This window comes from Saccoglossus kowalevskii, chromosome 1 (assembly GCF_978046115.1).
Source record: "Saccoglossus kowalevskii chromosome 1, keSacKowa6.1, whole genome shotgun sequence".
Lineage (NCBI taxonomy): Eukaryota > Metazoa > Hemichordata > Enteropneusta > Harrimaniidae > Saccoglossus > Saccoglossus kowalevskii.
In genome coordinates this window covers 30,554,173-30,569,490 of record NC_140641.1, presented here as the reverse complement: position 1 = coordinate 30,569,490, position 15,318 = coordinate 30,554,173, and the positions used below count along the sequence as shown (strand labels likewise).

The window sequence follows — 15,318 nt, the reverse complement described above, 5'->3', positions numbered from 1 at the left end:
GTGTCCAAAGGTGTCATGTTTTTGATAAAAAAATGATTTATGCATCAAAACTTGTCTTTTTTGGCGTTTCCAATAAAAATTAACTGAATTTTTGTACAAAAGTTATAATTTGCCATGCTGCCAAAATGCAATACAATTAGTTTACAAAAATACAAATTAATTTAGAATCCCTAATTTGTCAAGTTTGTGAGGTGATATAACCTTGTCTGTCCACTTGTTTGTGATCTTCATTGCAATCTATCATGTGAGAGGAAATACCAGTGACAATAAACATTATTTGACTGATGGCACATGGGGGAAACTGGCAGCAACTGCCATAGAGGGATTCAATCTCCCACGCAGGGTTCTATTTCTATGAATATACTTTTGGTGTTCTGGCCGCAAGGATTTCTGGGAAGGAGAATGAGAGATATTGTGTGTCCCTCAACACAAAATGACAATAGAATTGTTTCCAGGTGACTCAAAGACAAACTTGACTTGTTTCTGCCACAGTAATGGAAGTGAATAGGTTTTTTTAGTACACTACACCTAACCTACTACACACTTGGGTAATTAGTTGATAATGATCAATTGGGTACATGACTTGCATTTAATGCCAAAGACACAAAGCGATAAATCGGCATATGACATGGATGCTCTGAACTCTTGAATTATGAGTTGTCTTGTGAGAAATATAGCATGACCTGTAAGTGATCTTCCCTTTTTTTTTTACAAACCACATAAACATACTGCATTTCAAACTTATTGAGTTGATTATTACGGTACAATTAGTGTTTTAAATATATCCAGTTCTTTATTTTGACATTAAAACTTACTAATGATGTTGACGTTGTACGAAGTCAAGTGATACGAACAATATAACAATCCTTACTCCATAAATTGCCCATTCGTAAATTCATTAAAAGTAGATCCTCCTTTGTTTGTTTAGAATGACAAAAATACCTAGCATTAGGATAGGTAGTGTATTGTATTTGTAGTTGCACTGTATTTGGTGCTGACACATAAGAATTATTGTAGGTTATTCGCAAAAAAAAGTAAATGCGTGACTGTAAATACACGCCAGAAAGCATGCATTTTTTAAGCATGCTATTCTGACCCTATTTTCAATTTCTTATAACCTGTGGTGTTATTAGTATTATGTGATACACAGGAATATTCTTTCAAAGTATGGTTGTGATTGGCTATCCACCATATTGCAATCAATATTGTCCAATACTGTCCAATTACAACGTCCGGCTTAAATCAATTTAGGGTAGGGAAATTGATGCAGAACAAGCATAATATCCATCAGAACTTGTAGAGTATCTTTGTGAAATATGAATAGAACTGATATGATGAACACCAAATTTATAATTTTCAAAAACCTGCAAAAGAAAAAGTTGCATGTTATTTAAAATAGAAAAAATCAAGTAATAATTAAGTTTTTAAAGTTTAATTGAATTAGTGTCTCTGTTTCTGCCTTTGCTCTATTAGAAGTGCATCACCAATAGAGGAGCCTAAGAGCCAGAAAATATTTGATGTGTTTTTAATCAACAATCAAACCCAAGTAGAAATGTTTACGCTAAAAATATTATAATAATTTGAATCGATTTAATTTTACAAATCGATTTAATTTTCGCAAATTTCAAAAGTTAGGAAAAATCATGGTTTATTTATAGAAAAAAAAAGAAGAGTGTTATAAATAAAATGAATATTAATTAAAGCCTGTTGAAAATTAAGTATTAACAATTAACAGTGGGTGTTGATTGATGTTCTGAAAATCCTCACAAAATCGTCTTTTATTAGAGCAAATATGGAACATTTAATGTGGAAATAAAAGCGATATGATAAATTTATTTATTATAATTCTGATGTCAAGTTTATTTCTTTATAAATAATAAATGTGCACTTACTGTTAAAATCTTTTTGGCATCAAATGATTCTCTCTCTTTTATTCCTCTCTGTTCTCGATTTCTTTCTGCGCTTCCTCGCACTCCTCCTGCTGCTGGGTCTTTTCTGAATAAAGTATTTATTACAGTACAGTGTAATTTCACACGGTCATAGTCTTTTTGCATCAATCCAGAAGACCCAAATTTTTCAACCAAGTTATCTGCAATGTGTTGCAGTCTGAAAGCAAAATTATATTTGTTCAAATTTACGAAGCTGAATAGATTATGTATACCCCTCTTTGATTGGTGTTCAGCTATCACATGATGCAGCAGTCCAGTGATGATTGGTTGCCCATAAATACAATCTCTATTTATTATGACTGGTAAATAAATCAAAGATATTGACAGTCTCTGTTGATTAAATCATACATTCATGGCCAGAAGTCAGGAAATTTGCAAATATTACTTTTCCCAGTTTTAATGAAATCGGGCAAAGTATCTTTAAAAATTAGTCTGAACGTGGGAATGAATTCCAGGAAATGAACAGACGAAGGCCAATTGACTGGTTACAATAAAACAGGATATACAGTCTATGGCAGAAACCTGTGAACATTTTTTAAAAACCTTTTCACTTTTTTCTGAAATTTTTTAATATTTCTGGAAATGAACCCTCAACAAACAAAATTTAAACACGACTACTTTGTGAATTTGTGATGAAACGAGGAAACTGGTGGTGAAAAGGTTACTAAACTTGTTATAAATATGAATTCAAAAATAGCTGTTGAACTTTAAATTGATCAACCCAGCTGTGGTGAATAACTTAAATGAATATTAATGAGTTAGTTCAAATCATCTCATCAGGAAATGTTTTAATTTGAAAAATTTGCAACTTAAGACCTTTACATGAAAGTATGGGTGAAGATAATGTTGAGCTTTTTAGCCAATCACAATAACATACTAGTACCGGTATTTGAAGGTTAGCTGAAGATCGGTATTTAAAAATATTTATAAATGCATTTATACTCTAAGGTACAAGTTTCTGACATGCACAGAATTCACACAACATTATAATTTAGATTTATCTAGAGCTCATAAAACAAGCCATGCATGGCACAGTCCCTGTTAGTTATCAAATTTAAGATATACATGTCAGGAATATGATTATGATGATTGTTCAACATTAAAATGACTGACATTTGTATCTGATCGTCAAACGAGTATTGAGAGATATTGCTCTGTAACAGCATTAATGATAACAAAATCAGCCATTTTGAATAAATATATACCGGTAATGAATATATAAAATTTGAACATAATCAGTCAAAGCACGCCAGAGATATGGCTCTAGAAGCCCATTCATTAAAATGAAATGAACGCTAGTCAGCCATTCTGAATTTGATCTGAAAAATAAAATGACGTACATCAGGAACCCGTAATGTCTAATATATGTACCAAGTTTATTCATCCATAAATGCCAGAAATGCTTGATATTTGATGATTTTTTTAGCACAAAAATGTATATTTAAGACATGATATATAATGACTATTTGAACATAATCAGTCAAAGCAAGTAAGAAATATGGCACTAGAAATACATTCATTAAAACAAAATGGCCACCAGTTGGCCATTTCGAATCTTATCTGAAGAACAAAATGATGTGCATCAAGGTCCTATAATGTTCAACATATATACCAAGTTTGAACAAAATCCATCTGTAAACAGCCGAGATGATTTTTTAGCACACAAATGGCCGCCATTTGGCCATCTTGAATCAGATCGTGAAACAAATTGATGTGCATATGTATAATATCATGTATGATGTATGTGTGAAGTTTGATTGTGATTGGTTCAGACATTTCTAAGATACAGGTCCGGACACATTCTAAGATGCATGCACGGACACACGGAGGTCAAAACATAAGTCCCCGTTTTTGGACTGCGTCCGAACGGGGACTAAAAAGTAATAGCATACTTATTAGAGCCGTCTTTTGATCTAACTTTGGCATACACTACGTCCACTTCACTTGGATCATCATTCATATATTCAATGCCTTCTACATCTATCAGTAATGGTTCACTTTTCAACAATGGTCTGAAAGAGAATGCTGTTATGTTCAAAACATTTGTTTATTATTGAAGTGCACATAAAATGAAAATTACATTTATTGTATGATAAGTCATTACAATATGACATATCTTAAACACAGACACATTAAGTGCATGGACTAATATCGGTAATAGAGTGAATATGGTAGTCTCTATGTGATTTTCTTATAGGTACCAGGACCAGGTGTGACCGAGTTTAAATAATATGCCAATGCAACAAAAATGACCATGAGTTGGCTGAAACCAAATAAATAAATTGATATTAAATGTCTAGCAATCATTATTTTACAATGTATGCACAAATTACTAATGAGACAATGAAAACCACTTTGGATAATCTGACAGCTAAGAAAAGTTAAAGTACTCACTTTATCATTTCCTCTTCACATTGTTTCAATATTTCAGCAGCCTGATTCTGTAATACACAAACCGTGATACAAAGTTATGGAATACACATGTATGATACAGAGGTAAAGTAGGACTTATTTGCTGTCTCAGAAATGCATGTATTAAGTTAGCCTCAAGAGACCTGCAAACATGGTAACCACTTTGTTCTTCGATCAATGGATACACATTTCATTTTTGGTATACAGCAATTAATCAATTTATTTTTCATTTTTGTGATTCACAAATGACCCATGAGTAGCCATTGATAAAACATGTTTGCTATTTGTCCAGGAAGTGTGAAAAGGAACACCCAATATTTGTAAATATGGTACTTTGAAATGACTCAAATCATAGGATCATACTCACCACTTCTTTAGTATTGAGCAATACTAGTGTTCCTATGGTTAGATGTAACTTGACTGGATTCTGAAAAAGAGTTTCATCCAAACCACGGTCCTGTTTAAAAAAATATACAAAAGTTAATAACTGTAATTTTTCATCGATGCATGTAGAAATGTTCAAAGTTTCATAATTTGAAGACTATCATAAAGACTAACTTCATAAAAAACAGATTTACTCCCTGTTTAAGGCCACACATGTGTGCATTCCATTGTTCTGTTATTGTACTTCTATTCTGGGTGGGTTTTACCTACATTGTGTGCAGTGTACAGTATATGTAGTTCTAAATATATCCATTGTCAACTGCCATAAATATATTACTTTATCACAAAAAATATTTAAATATTACCAAGCATGACGCATCATTTTGATAATTGTTTGAAATGTACTCAATTATACAACTGGCTTTTAGCAAATCTCAAAAAACTAGTTATCTATGTGTAAAACAATTTGTTGTGTGATCCCTCCTTATGTACATGCATCAAAGAGCCTCAGGAAAATTTTCAACTGCATCTAAATTTTGTGTTTTCCTTAATTTATGAAAAATATATATACCGGTAATGAATTCTATTTATTTATTTATTTTTTTTAAATGAAAAATGTAACAAACAGTATATGAATGCAAATTAGTTGACATAGATACAATAGATTCACACACTGGATTAGATTTTGGCTCATGAAAATGATTCAATATTTTGTTTTGTATAAAACTGTGTGTGAATGCAATGTAATAGTAAAGTAGAATACTGTGCTAACCAGTAAGGGACAACGTCAAAAGATCGATGTCGAATAAAAAACTTATTTGCTTTAGTTTGGGAGTGGGGGGTGGGGGGTGATTTTGATCTCAAAAAGTTTCCATCCTACAAAAACGATTTTATTTTTCAATGAAGTCAAACAAAATCTTGGAGTATTTGTAGTTGGTTTTTCTCTATCCAATCATGGACTAAAATAACAGAAAATGAAAAAAAAACAAAATACATCCAAGACAAGAAAATGATTTGGTCCGAGTGTAAATATGATGTTGTCCCTAAAGCAGTAGAGGAACTTGAGTGAATATATTGTAAACTGCTTTAATTTAGAAAAAAGACAAATTTCCATGAATTGTGAAAGTGACTTTCATGAAATTTTATCTTCACAAATGACATATCCTCGGGGGCGGAGCTACGTCACAGACGTTCCACGTTGCTAAGACGCGCACCACTGTACCATGCATTTCTATGGGCTCTGTGCGCGCTGCTGTGGAACGCTGGTCGAGCAGATGAAAATTCGAGAAAACAATACAAACTCAACTTTGAAGTAATCCCGAACAACCAAATTCATATATGTTACACACGTAGGGCTAATCTTGTTGCACTGTTCAGAGGAGTCTCAACAGTCACCCCAAAGTACCGTTTTCTGCGAGTTTTGGGCCTTTGTTTTCACCGCCACGGGTTGCCAGGCGGTGAAAATGCCCGGATGTCCGCCCCCGAGGATACTGTAAAATATTTTATTTTAGCTAGAATTAATTTTCGCTGAAAATAATTTTTGAGTGTTTTTGCATGGAATTTATTTTCACTCATTTTGACAAGTTTAATGTAAAATATAGGAAAAAAGGTATATTCGCTGGATTTTATTTTAACTGAAACATTCCTTCAGCAAAAATTAGTTGCAAGCGAAAATAAAGTATTTTACAGTAATAATGAAAATTCCTAGAAATGAAATAGAGTATGACAACGTAAGTAACTCACCCCAAAACACTCTCTCAACACATCTAGTTTAAACTCTTCAAAACCATTTTTAACTTGTTCACTATTCAGTGGCACTGACAGAAAATGTGTAAACTGTTGCCTCTGTCTGGCGGAGTCAATCAAGACATCTATCCTGGTCTTTGCAGATACGATTCTTTTTCTTTCATTACCAGTTATCACTATGAAGTCAAGCATATAACAAGAGAATAAATCAATGATATGTCAACTTTAGTATATTTATTTTTATCAGGAATTCAATTTGTTGACGGTATAAATGAGTCAGTCAAAACAAGTCATTGAAAATGACGCAGTCCCCGTTAAATTAAGTTCTTTTTGTGCTCGTCATATTAAAGCGGAGGGGTTGTCGCGAGCGTGTTTTTGAAACTTGAGTTCCAAGTGGCATATACAACAGATTGTTTATTTACATCAAAACACGTGTTCCGTGTAGTAGTAATATGGCTAAAAATAAAAACAGCCGTTATTCGGCCATCTTTGATCTGATTATGAAACAGACTGATATGTATGATGTGGAATTGTGGAAATATAGTAGTAAGGCCAAAAAGTCAGATGGCTGTCAATCGGCCATCCTTGACCAGATTTTGAAACAAATTGTCATGGACATGCATCCTAACATGTATAAAGTACATGTATGTGCCAAATTTTAATGAAAACTGACAGAGCACGTCCAAAATACCGCATAAAAAAAAAAAAAATGCCTGCCAGTCGACCATCTTTGATCCAATTGCGAAATAAATGGTCCTGAACATGTATCCTAACATGTATAATCTATGTATCAAGTTTGAATGACAACTGACAAAGCATTGCCAAAATACAACATTTTCAAAAAACAAGATGGCTGCCAGTCGGCCATTTTGAATCAAATTGCTAAACCACTGCATGTGCATATGTCCCACATAAGGTACTAGGCACATGCAAAGAATGAACTGGATTGGTCCACAGGATTCTGAAATATGACTCTGGACAGACTGAGGGACGGACGGACACACGGACAGACGGACAGACTCAGGAACTCACAGACAGTCAGGAACATGTATCCTAACATGTATGATCTATGTACTAAATTTGAATGAAATTGTGAAATAAATCGTCATGGACATGTATCCTAACATGTTTAATCTATGTACTAAGTTTGAATGACAACTGACAAAGCATGTCAAAAATACAACATTTTCAAAAAACAAGATGGCTGCCAGTTGACCATTTTGAATGGAATCGCTAAACTACTGCATGAGCATATGTCCCACATAAGGTACTAGGCACATGCAAAGAATGAACAGAATCGGTCCAATGGATTCTGAAATATGACTCTGGACAGACTGAGGGACGGACGGACACACGGTCGGACGGACGGACTCAAGAACTCACGGACGGTCGGGGACATGTATCCTAACATGTATGATCTATGTACTAAATTTGAATGAAAACTGACAAAGCATGTTCAAAATACGACATTTTCAAAAAACAAGATGGCTGCCAGTCGGCCATTTTGAATGGAATCGCTAGATCACTGCATGTGCATATGTCCAAGGTGGTGTGGGTCACGACGTCACTTCCGGTTTACTTCCTACTTTGCGTGTATAATGGCGGCCTCGAGCAGAGTTTTGTCACGAGAGCATTAAGTCCGTTTATGTGGTGCTACTGTTAAGGTAAACCTTTTCATCATCTTTTTTCGTATAATTTCTGGAAGAATATATAGCTAGCTTTCGCATACCGATGTGAAACTAGTTTAATACTTTCATAACTGTGTTTTTTTGTCGATGGCATTTTCAAAATGTAAATAGTAATTTCACGTGAATGGCAGTATTTACCAAATCACTACCGTTCGTTTAATAGCCGTTTACAAAAAAAATAACCGCTCTTCATGTTATTTTTTGACATTTCTGCTGTCTTTAGTATACTTGCTGTCCAAAAATGCGAAGGCCCCCCCAAGGCGCCCCTTTTTAATTTGGTGTTTACGCTCATTCTTTGAGGCTTATTTTTGGAGGACATTACAACTTTGACCTGCACGCAAAATAAGAGATAGCTCCGACAAATTAATTATAAATGTTCATTTTTTTATAGAATCCTGTCGAGACCGCGTGAGTCTAACACGCCGACGCCTAGGCAGGTGAAAAGAAGTAAGGTGCCTGTACACCTATCTTGTAAAAAGTGACAACTTGTTGAAAACAGTCTGGTTGTTTGGATATTATGTATATAGCGGTACTACATGTGGACCTCTCTCATATTTGTTCATTTCGTGATATCTTTGATTCTCTAATTTTGATAAATATTTGTCATTTTTGGTAAAAAGTTGTATTTTCCATTTTTTGTTGAAAACCGCAAGTGTGATTGCTTTGATACTATGCATATTGGTACATCAGAGTGATATCTTAAATTATCTAGTTTTGATGAATTCTTGTTGAAAACAGCAATTCTGATCTTTAATTGAAATGTGCATTGCTAACAGTGTAGCTATGTCAGCCGAGAGGCTGCTTGTATTTTTAAAACATTACTACCTGTGGCCCTGGAAAATTGGGGCATATTAATGAAAACATGTAGTTGTATTTTTTTGTAAGTCTATTTATGTATACAGGAGACATTAAACATAATGTATCATTTCATTGAAAAAATTTGCACGAGTGATATTTTAATCAAATATTCATTAATCCTTTCACCACCACTCAAACAATAGTCAGCAAGTTGGGTACACTTCCAGGAATATTATGAAGTGTTAAAGGTGTAACTTGCCCCCGACTCTTAAGTTTCGTTTTGTGGGTGCAACTGAACTGCACAACCAGAAAATTTTATATACAGTACACTTGACAACTTGTTGTATTCATCACAAATCAGGCGAAGTATGGGGAAATTGTTTCATTTTGTCAACACATGAAACTTGCAAAACCAGGCTTTTGAATAGGACACCACTGGTTCTGTGATTAGTGCCTTGACAAAATAAAATTCATAGTCTAGGACTAGGTTTTTCATTCATCTGTGAAAAGTCAACAAATATCAACACAAACTATGTTAGCAAAATTTGTTTAATAAAAAATATAAAAGCAAATTATTGCAAAAGGATTTATTTATACAATATATATATAGGACAGATATCTGTCAGACTTTTCCCAAAGTACCTCTGCTTCCTACTGACTGCCAGTTCGTGTTATACTTATTTTGGCATAAAAACCAATAATTAGCCAGGTAGTTCCAATCTTTAGATTATCTACATCAGTTATAATTATTGGCTTTTAAAAGAAGGTGTACATACATTGTCAATTCTCGGTCTAAATACCCAGTTCTGCAAAATCAAAATCTACAGATTTGAGCATCGAACAAGTTGTTCGGATCTGGTTTTAACCGTACAGGTATTGTGTCGCCAGTATCAATTTTCCTATAACCCAGGAATACTGTGAAACCACGACTTTAAATAACAGTGCATGTATTGTTGGGCCCTGGTTATCATCTGATAACGTCAAATCAGAAAAGTCGCTAAATAGAGACTCTCGAGTGATTGTAATCTGAAGATACATTGTTAAGAGAACGACTCCAGGTCAGAAACTTCACCTGTGAAGTCCCACTTTCAATAAAGTACATATTCTTTATTGTCAATAAAAAACAGACAGAGTTCAAAGCAGGTTATCTTCATGTCATTTGACAATAACAATCTGTGATCTGACGTTTGTATCACTCCGTCTTCACGGTTTGCATAATTATCGTTATCTGTTGTAAATTTTTTTTGTTAGGTTCAATTTGATGACTTTGCAACATAAGATTGTCCCCCATGTAATACTCTCATCGACTTCCAGAACTGTTAGGGCAAATTCTGTAAATTCCTATAATAAAAAAAAAAAAAAATCACTGTTAATTTATTCAAAGATGGGGTGTTAATTGTTGGGTTGGGAGGGCATCCATTTTCAAGGTCAATCTATAAAATGGCCCTATCATATCTGGGAGGGATAATTTCCTTTGTTTTTGGGTGCTAGATGTACATTTTATAAAAATTTAATGAAGTAGGTCAACACCCCTTAATTGTGTCTAATAGTAAATCCTGTTTTACTGTCAAGGTCTGAATGATTCACACAATGCAAATTACTGACCAAGATATGTATTTACAATTCCTTACCTTGTTGTACATAGCAGGTGGTTTATAAGCATTTATTGTCAAAAAGTTCTTGTTGATAGGTTGCCCAGAGTCAGATTAAATGCTGCATTTTGAGGTAACACTATGTATTGAGTTAAGAAATCAATATACTGGTAAATTATTTTGTACTTTAACAACTATGAAGAACACAGTGCTATCGATACTTTGACAACATTTTGAATTGTGGATTGTGCCCAGAGTTCGAGTATGGATTAACGTAAAGCGACTGTACTGTCTAGAGGACACACCTTGAAGTATGCACATACCGTTATCAACTTATAATACAAAATGTACATCATCCAGAGTCTGCGATGCTCAGAATCATATAAATTAGCAATATTTATTGTTTTCAGGTTACAACTTTTATTTTTTACATATTTAAACATGGTAGGCTTTAGTTTACCTGTGCAACACTGCAATATTGCAGCTAAACAGTTACTTATGGTGATACAATGACAGATTTATAATAATAGAATCTAAGCGTATTGTTCTTTATGTCAAGTTGAGTCATTATTAAACTGAAAGGATACTCTCCAGCATAATGCATGTCATTGCGAGAGGAATCATTATCATATGGATTTATGATGTTCCTGGTCTTCATATCAAACACTAGATGATATTTGAATGTGTTCACAGTTTTCCTCAAATCAGCTATGTAAGTGTCGGGATAGCCACATTTCAATTCAGATAGAACCCTATCATTGGAATAGCCTAGAAAATAAATAGAAGATGTTAAATTAAAACATAACAGTTAATTTTCAACTGTTTAGTTCAAAACTGCAACAATGTCATCAACTGATACAACTATGATCATACAGCTTTCAGTTATAGCTTGTCACAACATGCATCTGCCTTATAAACTCTGTAGTTGGACTATGCCAAAATGCATTCTATTTCACTAGGTATAAAAAATTAATTCAATACATTACACAGCTTAACCTAAAACATTTAGTTTTTTACATTTTGCCTTATAAATGTCCACATCTTAAATTCTAATTCAATTGCTCGTTTTATGCTAGTCCCAGTAATTGATAGTTGACAATATACAGATGTTTACAAACTTGGTAAATTGAAAAATTTCTGTAAATTTTCAGATGCCACTAAACGAGCTATTTAAAACTATAGAGGGAGTCTCATCTACAAAGTACCTTAATTGGAAAGAACACATAGAACAAATTTGTGAAACTATATCACCTAAAATTGCCATTTTGTATAAAATTCATCAGTTTATCTCACGATCTATTCTTATCCTGCTTTACAATTCTCTTTTTACAACATATTACTTACTGTATAGAAATATGGGGTAACACCTACAAAACCTTTCTTGACAAAATTCTACTACTCCAGATAACTAAAATTCAAAATTCAAAAAACTAAATATTTTAGATATCTACCGGTATAAACTCAGTAAGTTCCACACCGGTTTTTTACTTTTAACAAGAATTTGTTTGCCCATAATGTTGACCACTACTTGAAACCTTTTTCACTATGCAACTTGTCAAGCTACTAGTTCCAATTATTATATTCCAAGAATGAATCTTACTACTAATCAACACAGTATCACCTATATAGCAGCAAACAACTGGAACTTACTTCCTGATTCCATAAAAATTATCAAAAGCAGATACATATTTAAAAATACGTTAAAACTGTATCTCATGAATGTGTCATGTCATTTTTAAAAGTCAGTATATAAGTATTTTTTATTTATCTTTAATTAAGTTAAATGTGCTATGAATTTAATTAATAACATTAGTATTATGGGGGTCACAGACTAGACTAGTTTGTATGAACTATATCTGTGGTCCTCACTAGAATTACTATTATTATTATTGTGTATATTATTTATTGTATATTTTCTGGTGAAATAAAAAACAACAATCATGCATAATATTTACCTATCTGTTGGTATCTCAATCACTATCTCTGGGGCACAACCACAACATCCTTTATGTGTAGAATAACGTATGCATCTAGTGAAAGTTTTTTTTCTTGCAGTCCAACTGGCCTAGCAGCGCCAAGTAATTCACCAAATAGATTTTTAATTCCCATAACTGATCTGAAAACAATATATTTGATATCATGTTCAAAGCAGACTGTTACCGATATCCAGCCACATCAACCTTCTAAATCAGTGAGCAAATGTAAATGATGATCGGTGGCGTTGGTAAAAACAACGATACTATACTACATATAAATACAAACGTCACTAAATATGGAAAAACGAAAACTTACCATTAACAAAAAGGGAGGATGCAGTCAAAATTGGACAAAAACTGAGAAGAACGCACCTGAACAAGCAAAGCGAAGTCAACGAAGCGATGTGTACACAATGGCGGCCGCGAGTGAAATGAACCGATCACGCTTTTTGTTCCCATGATGCTTTGCGACGTGACTCACACCACCTTCATATGTCCCACAGTACTAGTAAAGTACTAGACACATGCAAAGAATGAACGGAATCGGTCCAAGGGATTCTGAGATATGACTCTGGACGGACGCACGGACGCACAGACACACGGACGCACGGAGACCGAATTATAAGTCCCAGTTTTTGGACTTCGTCCGAACGGGGACTAATAAAATTATGTGGAATTTGTTTTTCTGGATGGCTTGCATGGCTTTTGTAGTCATAAAAAAAATGAAATCCAGTGAAAATATATTCCACTGTATCCCAAGGAAAAGCAAATTAGGAAGAGTTAGAAAAGGTTACTGTGTGTCGGAAGGTATTGGAAGGTTGAAAAGCATAGTATCATAAAAATATGCAAATTAGCTCATTAGATTAAAGTAGATCTCATCAAGGAAGTAATAGATAAGAAATGCAACTTTATCTAATCATGCACTGTGAATGTGAAGATTCCATAGTGCATTCCATGGGTGAGTAATTCAATCATAGATGACACTTGGAAAGATTTGATTGAGTGAGTGAATAGAATGGAACAAGGTGACTACCCAACTTAAAAAGACAAGAAACAGGTAATACATGCTTTGTGAAAAAGAAAAGACTCAAGCAAAAATATGACAAACACTAACTAGTTCTTTCACAGACTTACTCAATTGCATTAATACTCGCAAATATTCAAATTAGAATCCTTATTTGCATATCACACCAGTAGCATACCTTTATCTTATAACAAATCCTTTATCTTACCTATATCTCCATCCTTTCCCATCTTTGGTATCTGTATTTGTGTCCTAGTCTCTCTTTCTATTCTTTGTTTGGTTTGTCCTTTCTTTCCAATGATAAAGCTGAAGAAGGCAGTGGGAATTTCAAAGGCTAGTCGGTATCCGCGACTAGTTTCTTCAATGGGTAATACGTCACATGATTCATCCATATACATGTCATCATCAGCAACTGATTAAAATATTAATGAAAGAAAGATTATTAATTACTCTAAATCTAGCACACACACACAAATAGAATTTAACATTCCGTATAAAGTTTATGTACATTCAATCAAAACATAATTTGCACTTTTTTTGATATTCTAAATGTTCCTTATTTGGTGTGAACCAAAGATTAATCAAACCTAGTCAAGACACCGTCAAGTCGGTGATACTCATGTTACATGACTGACTGTAGTCGTCCAATTCTAGTTGAACTGAACGCAAAAAATTAAACAACTCACTGAATAAATCCTCATCTTCATCTGGTCTGTATTGAGGCATTTCCACAGCATTCTTGCGGTAAATCCTACCATTGATATTAATCAGTGTGGGTTTCAAAACATCCATGCTAGTCAGCTCAAAACGTCATTCAAAAATAATTGTTATATAAATGCAAATGTTGTTACCTTTAAAAAAACATTCAAACATTAAATATATCATAATTCAGTATAAGATATGCAAACCATAAAAAGTAGATTAAAATTGGATTAAGAAATGCTGGTAATAATTACATGCTTTAATATAAGAATATACACACCACAAGTCTGCAAACATGTTTTGGGTTCAATTTTTGAAAACTATGCAACATGTCGTGTAAAAAATAATCATGCACGAAAGGTCAAAGCTTTACCCGGTGAGTATAGAACTATATAAGAGAGAATTAAAGTTCCTGTTGACAAGGGAAAAAGACACCCGCCCCACCTCACGGACAATCACATCTTTCTGTTGACCCTACTATGTTCAGCGAATATAAATTTCCATACAATATCATTGTTGACCTGAGATGAACTTCCGGGTAGGAACCGCAGCGGAAACCTAATCCGAACCACGCACCAGACCACCAATATATATATTATACCGTTTTTTGTAGATTCATGGGTTATTGGTGACCACTGACATATATCTTCAACACAATATAACAATAATAAATTTTCAACACGTTGAAGACGTACTGTAGTCTGCTTTGGAGCTTTCTGCCATCTTTCATTCACTAAATGCCAACAACGAGGGCGTATGTTTAATACCGATTCGCGATATGTTGAGGCTCTGAGGTTGAGGTAAAGACAGAGAGAGTGAAAAATAAACAGATACGGCAAACCATTTGTGGAAGTTTGATTATAAATTTGTTTCTTTTCATTTCCTATTTTCTTGTGTGATGATAGCTACGGCCGCGATTATTCGACAAATAAATTCGTATTTTAGCTATCACTAATAGGTGAAATATTCACTTGGATAAATGTTAATAAATGTTAGTGTTGTAGGGATATTCTACAGGTTTTAAATTCACTGGTTTTGTGAAGGAAA

General features: G+C 33.8%; 1 protein-coding gene across 6 annotated transcripts; it reads right to left on the bottom strand.

Moving 5' to 3' along the window:
• Positions 1-767: 767 nt before the first annotated feature.
• On the bottom strand, positions 768-15,028 carry LOC100368650 (activating signal cointegrator 1 complex subunit 1-like). 6 transcript variants are annotated; one of them, XM_078013478.2, is made up of 9 exons: positions 14,967-15,028; positions 14,256-14,420; positions 13,778-13,981; positions 6,489-6,667; positions 4,729-4,818; positions 4,344-4,390; positions 3,842-3,961; positions 1,893-2,106; positions 768-1,364 (listed from the first exon to the last, which is right to left on the bottom strand). In XM_078013478.2, the coding sequence occupies exons 2-9, from the start codon at positions 14,359-14,361 to the stop codon at positions 1,248-1,250; spliced, it is 1,077 nt and encodes a 358-aa protein (XP_077869604.2). In that variant the 5' UTR covers positions 14,362-14,420; positions 14,967-15,028; the 3' UTR covers positions 768-1,247. The 6 variants fall into 6 exon arrangements, with proteins under 6 accessions (XP_077869604.2, XP_006822825.2, XP_085348116.1 ...); XM_006822762.3 differs by having other exon boundaries at positions 14,873-14,995; XM_085491990.1 differs by lacking the exon at positions 14,967-15,028 and adding an exon at positions 14,778-14,881.
• Positions 15,029-15,318: the final 290 nt, after the last annotated feature.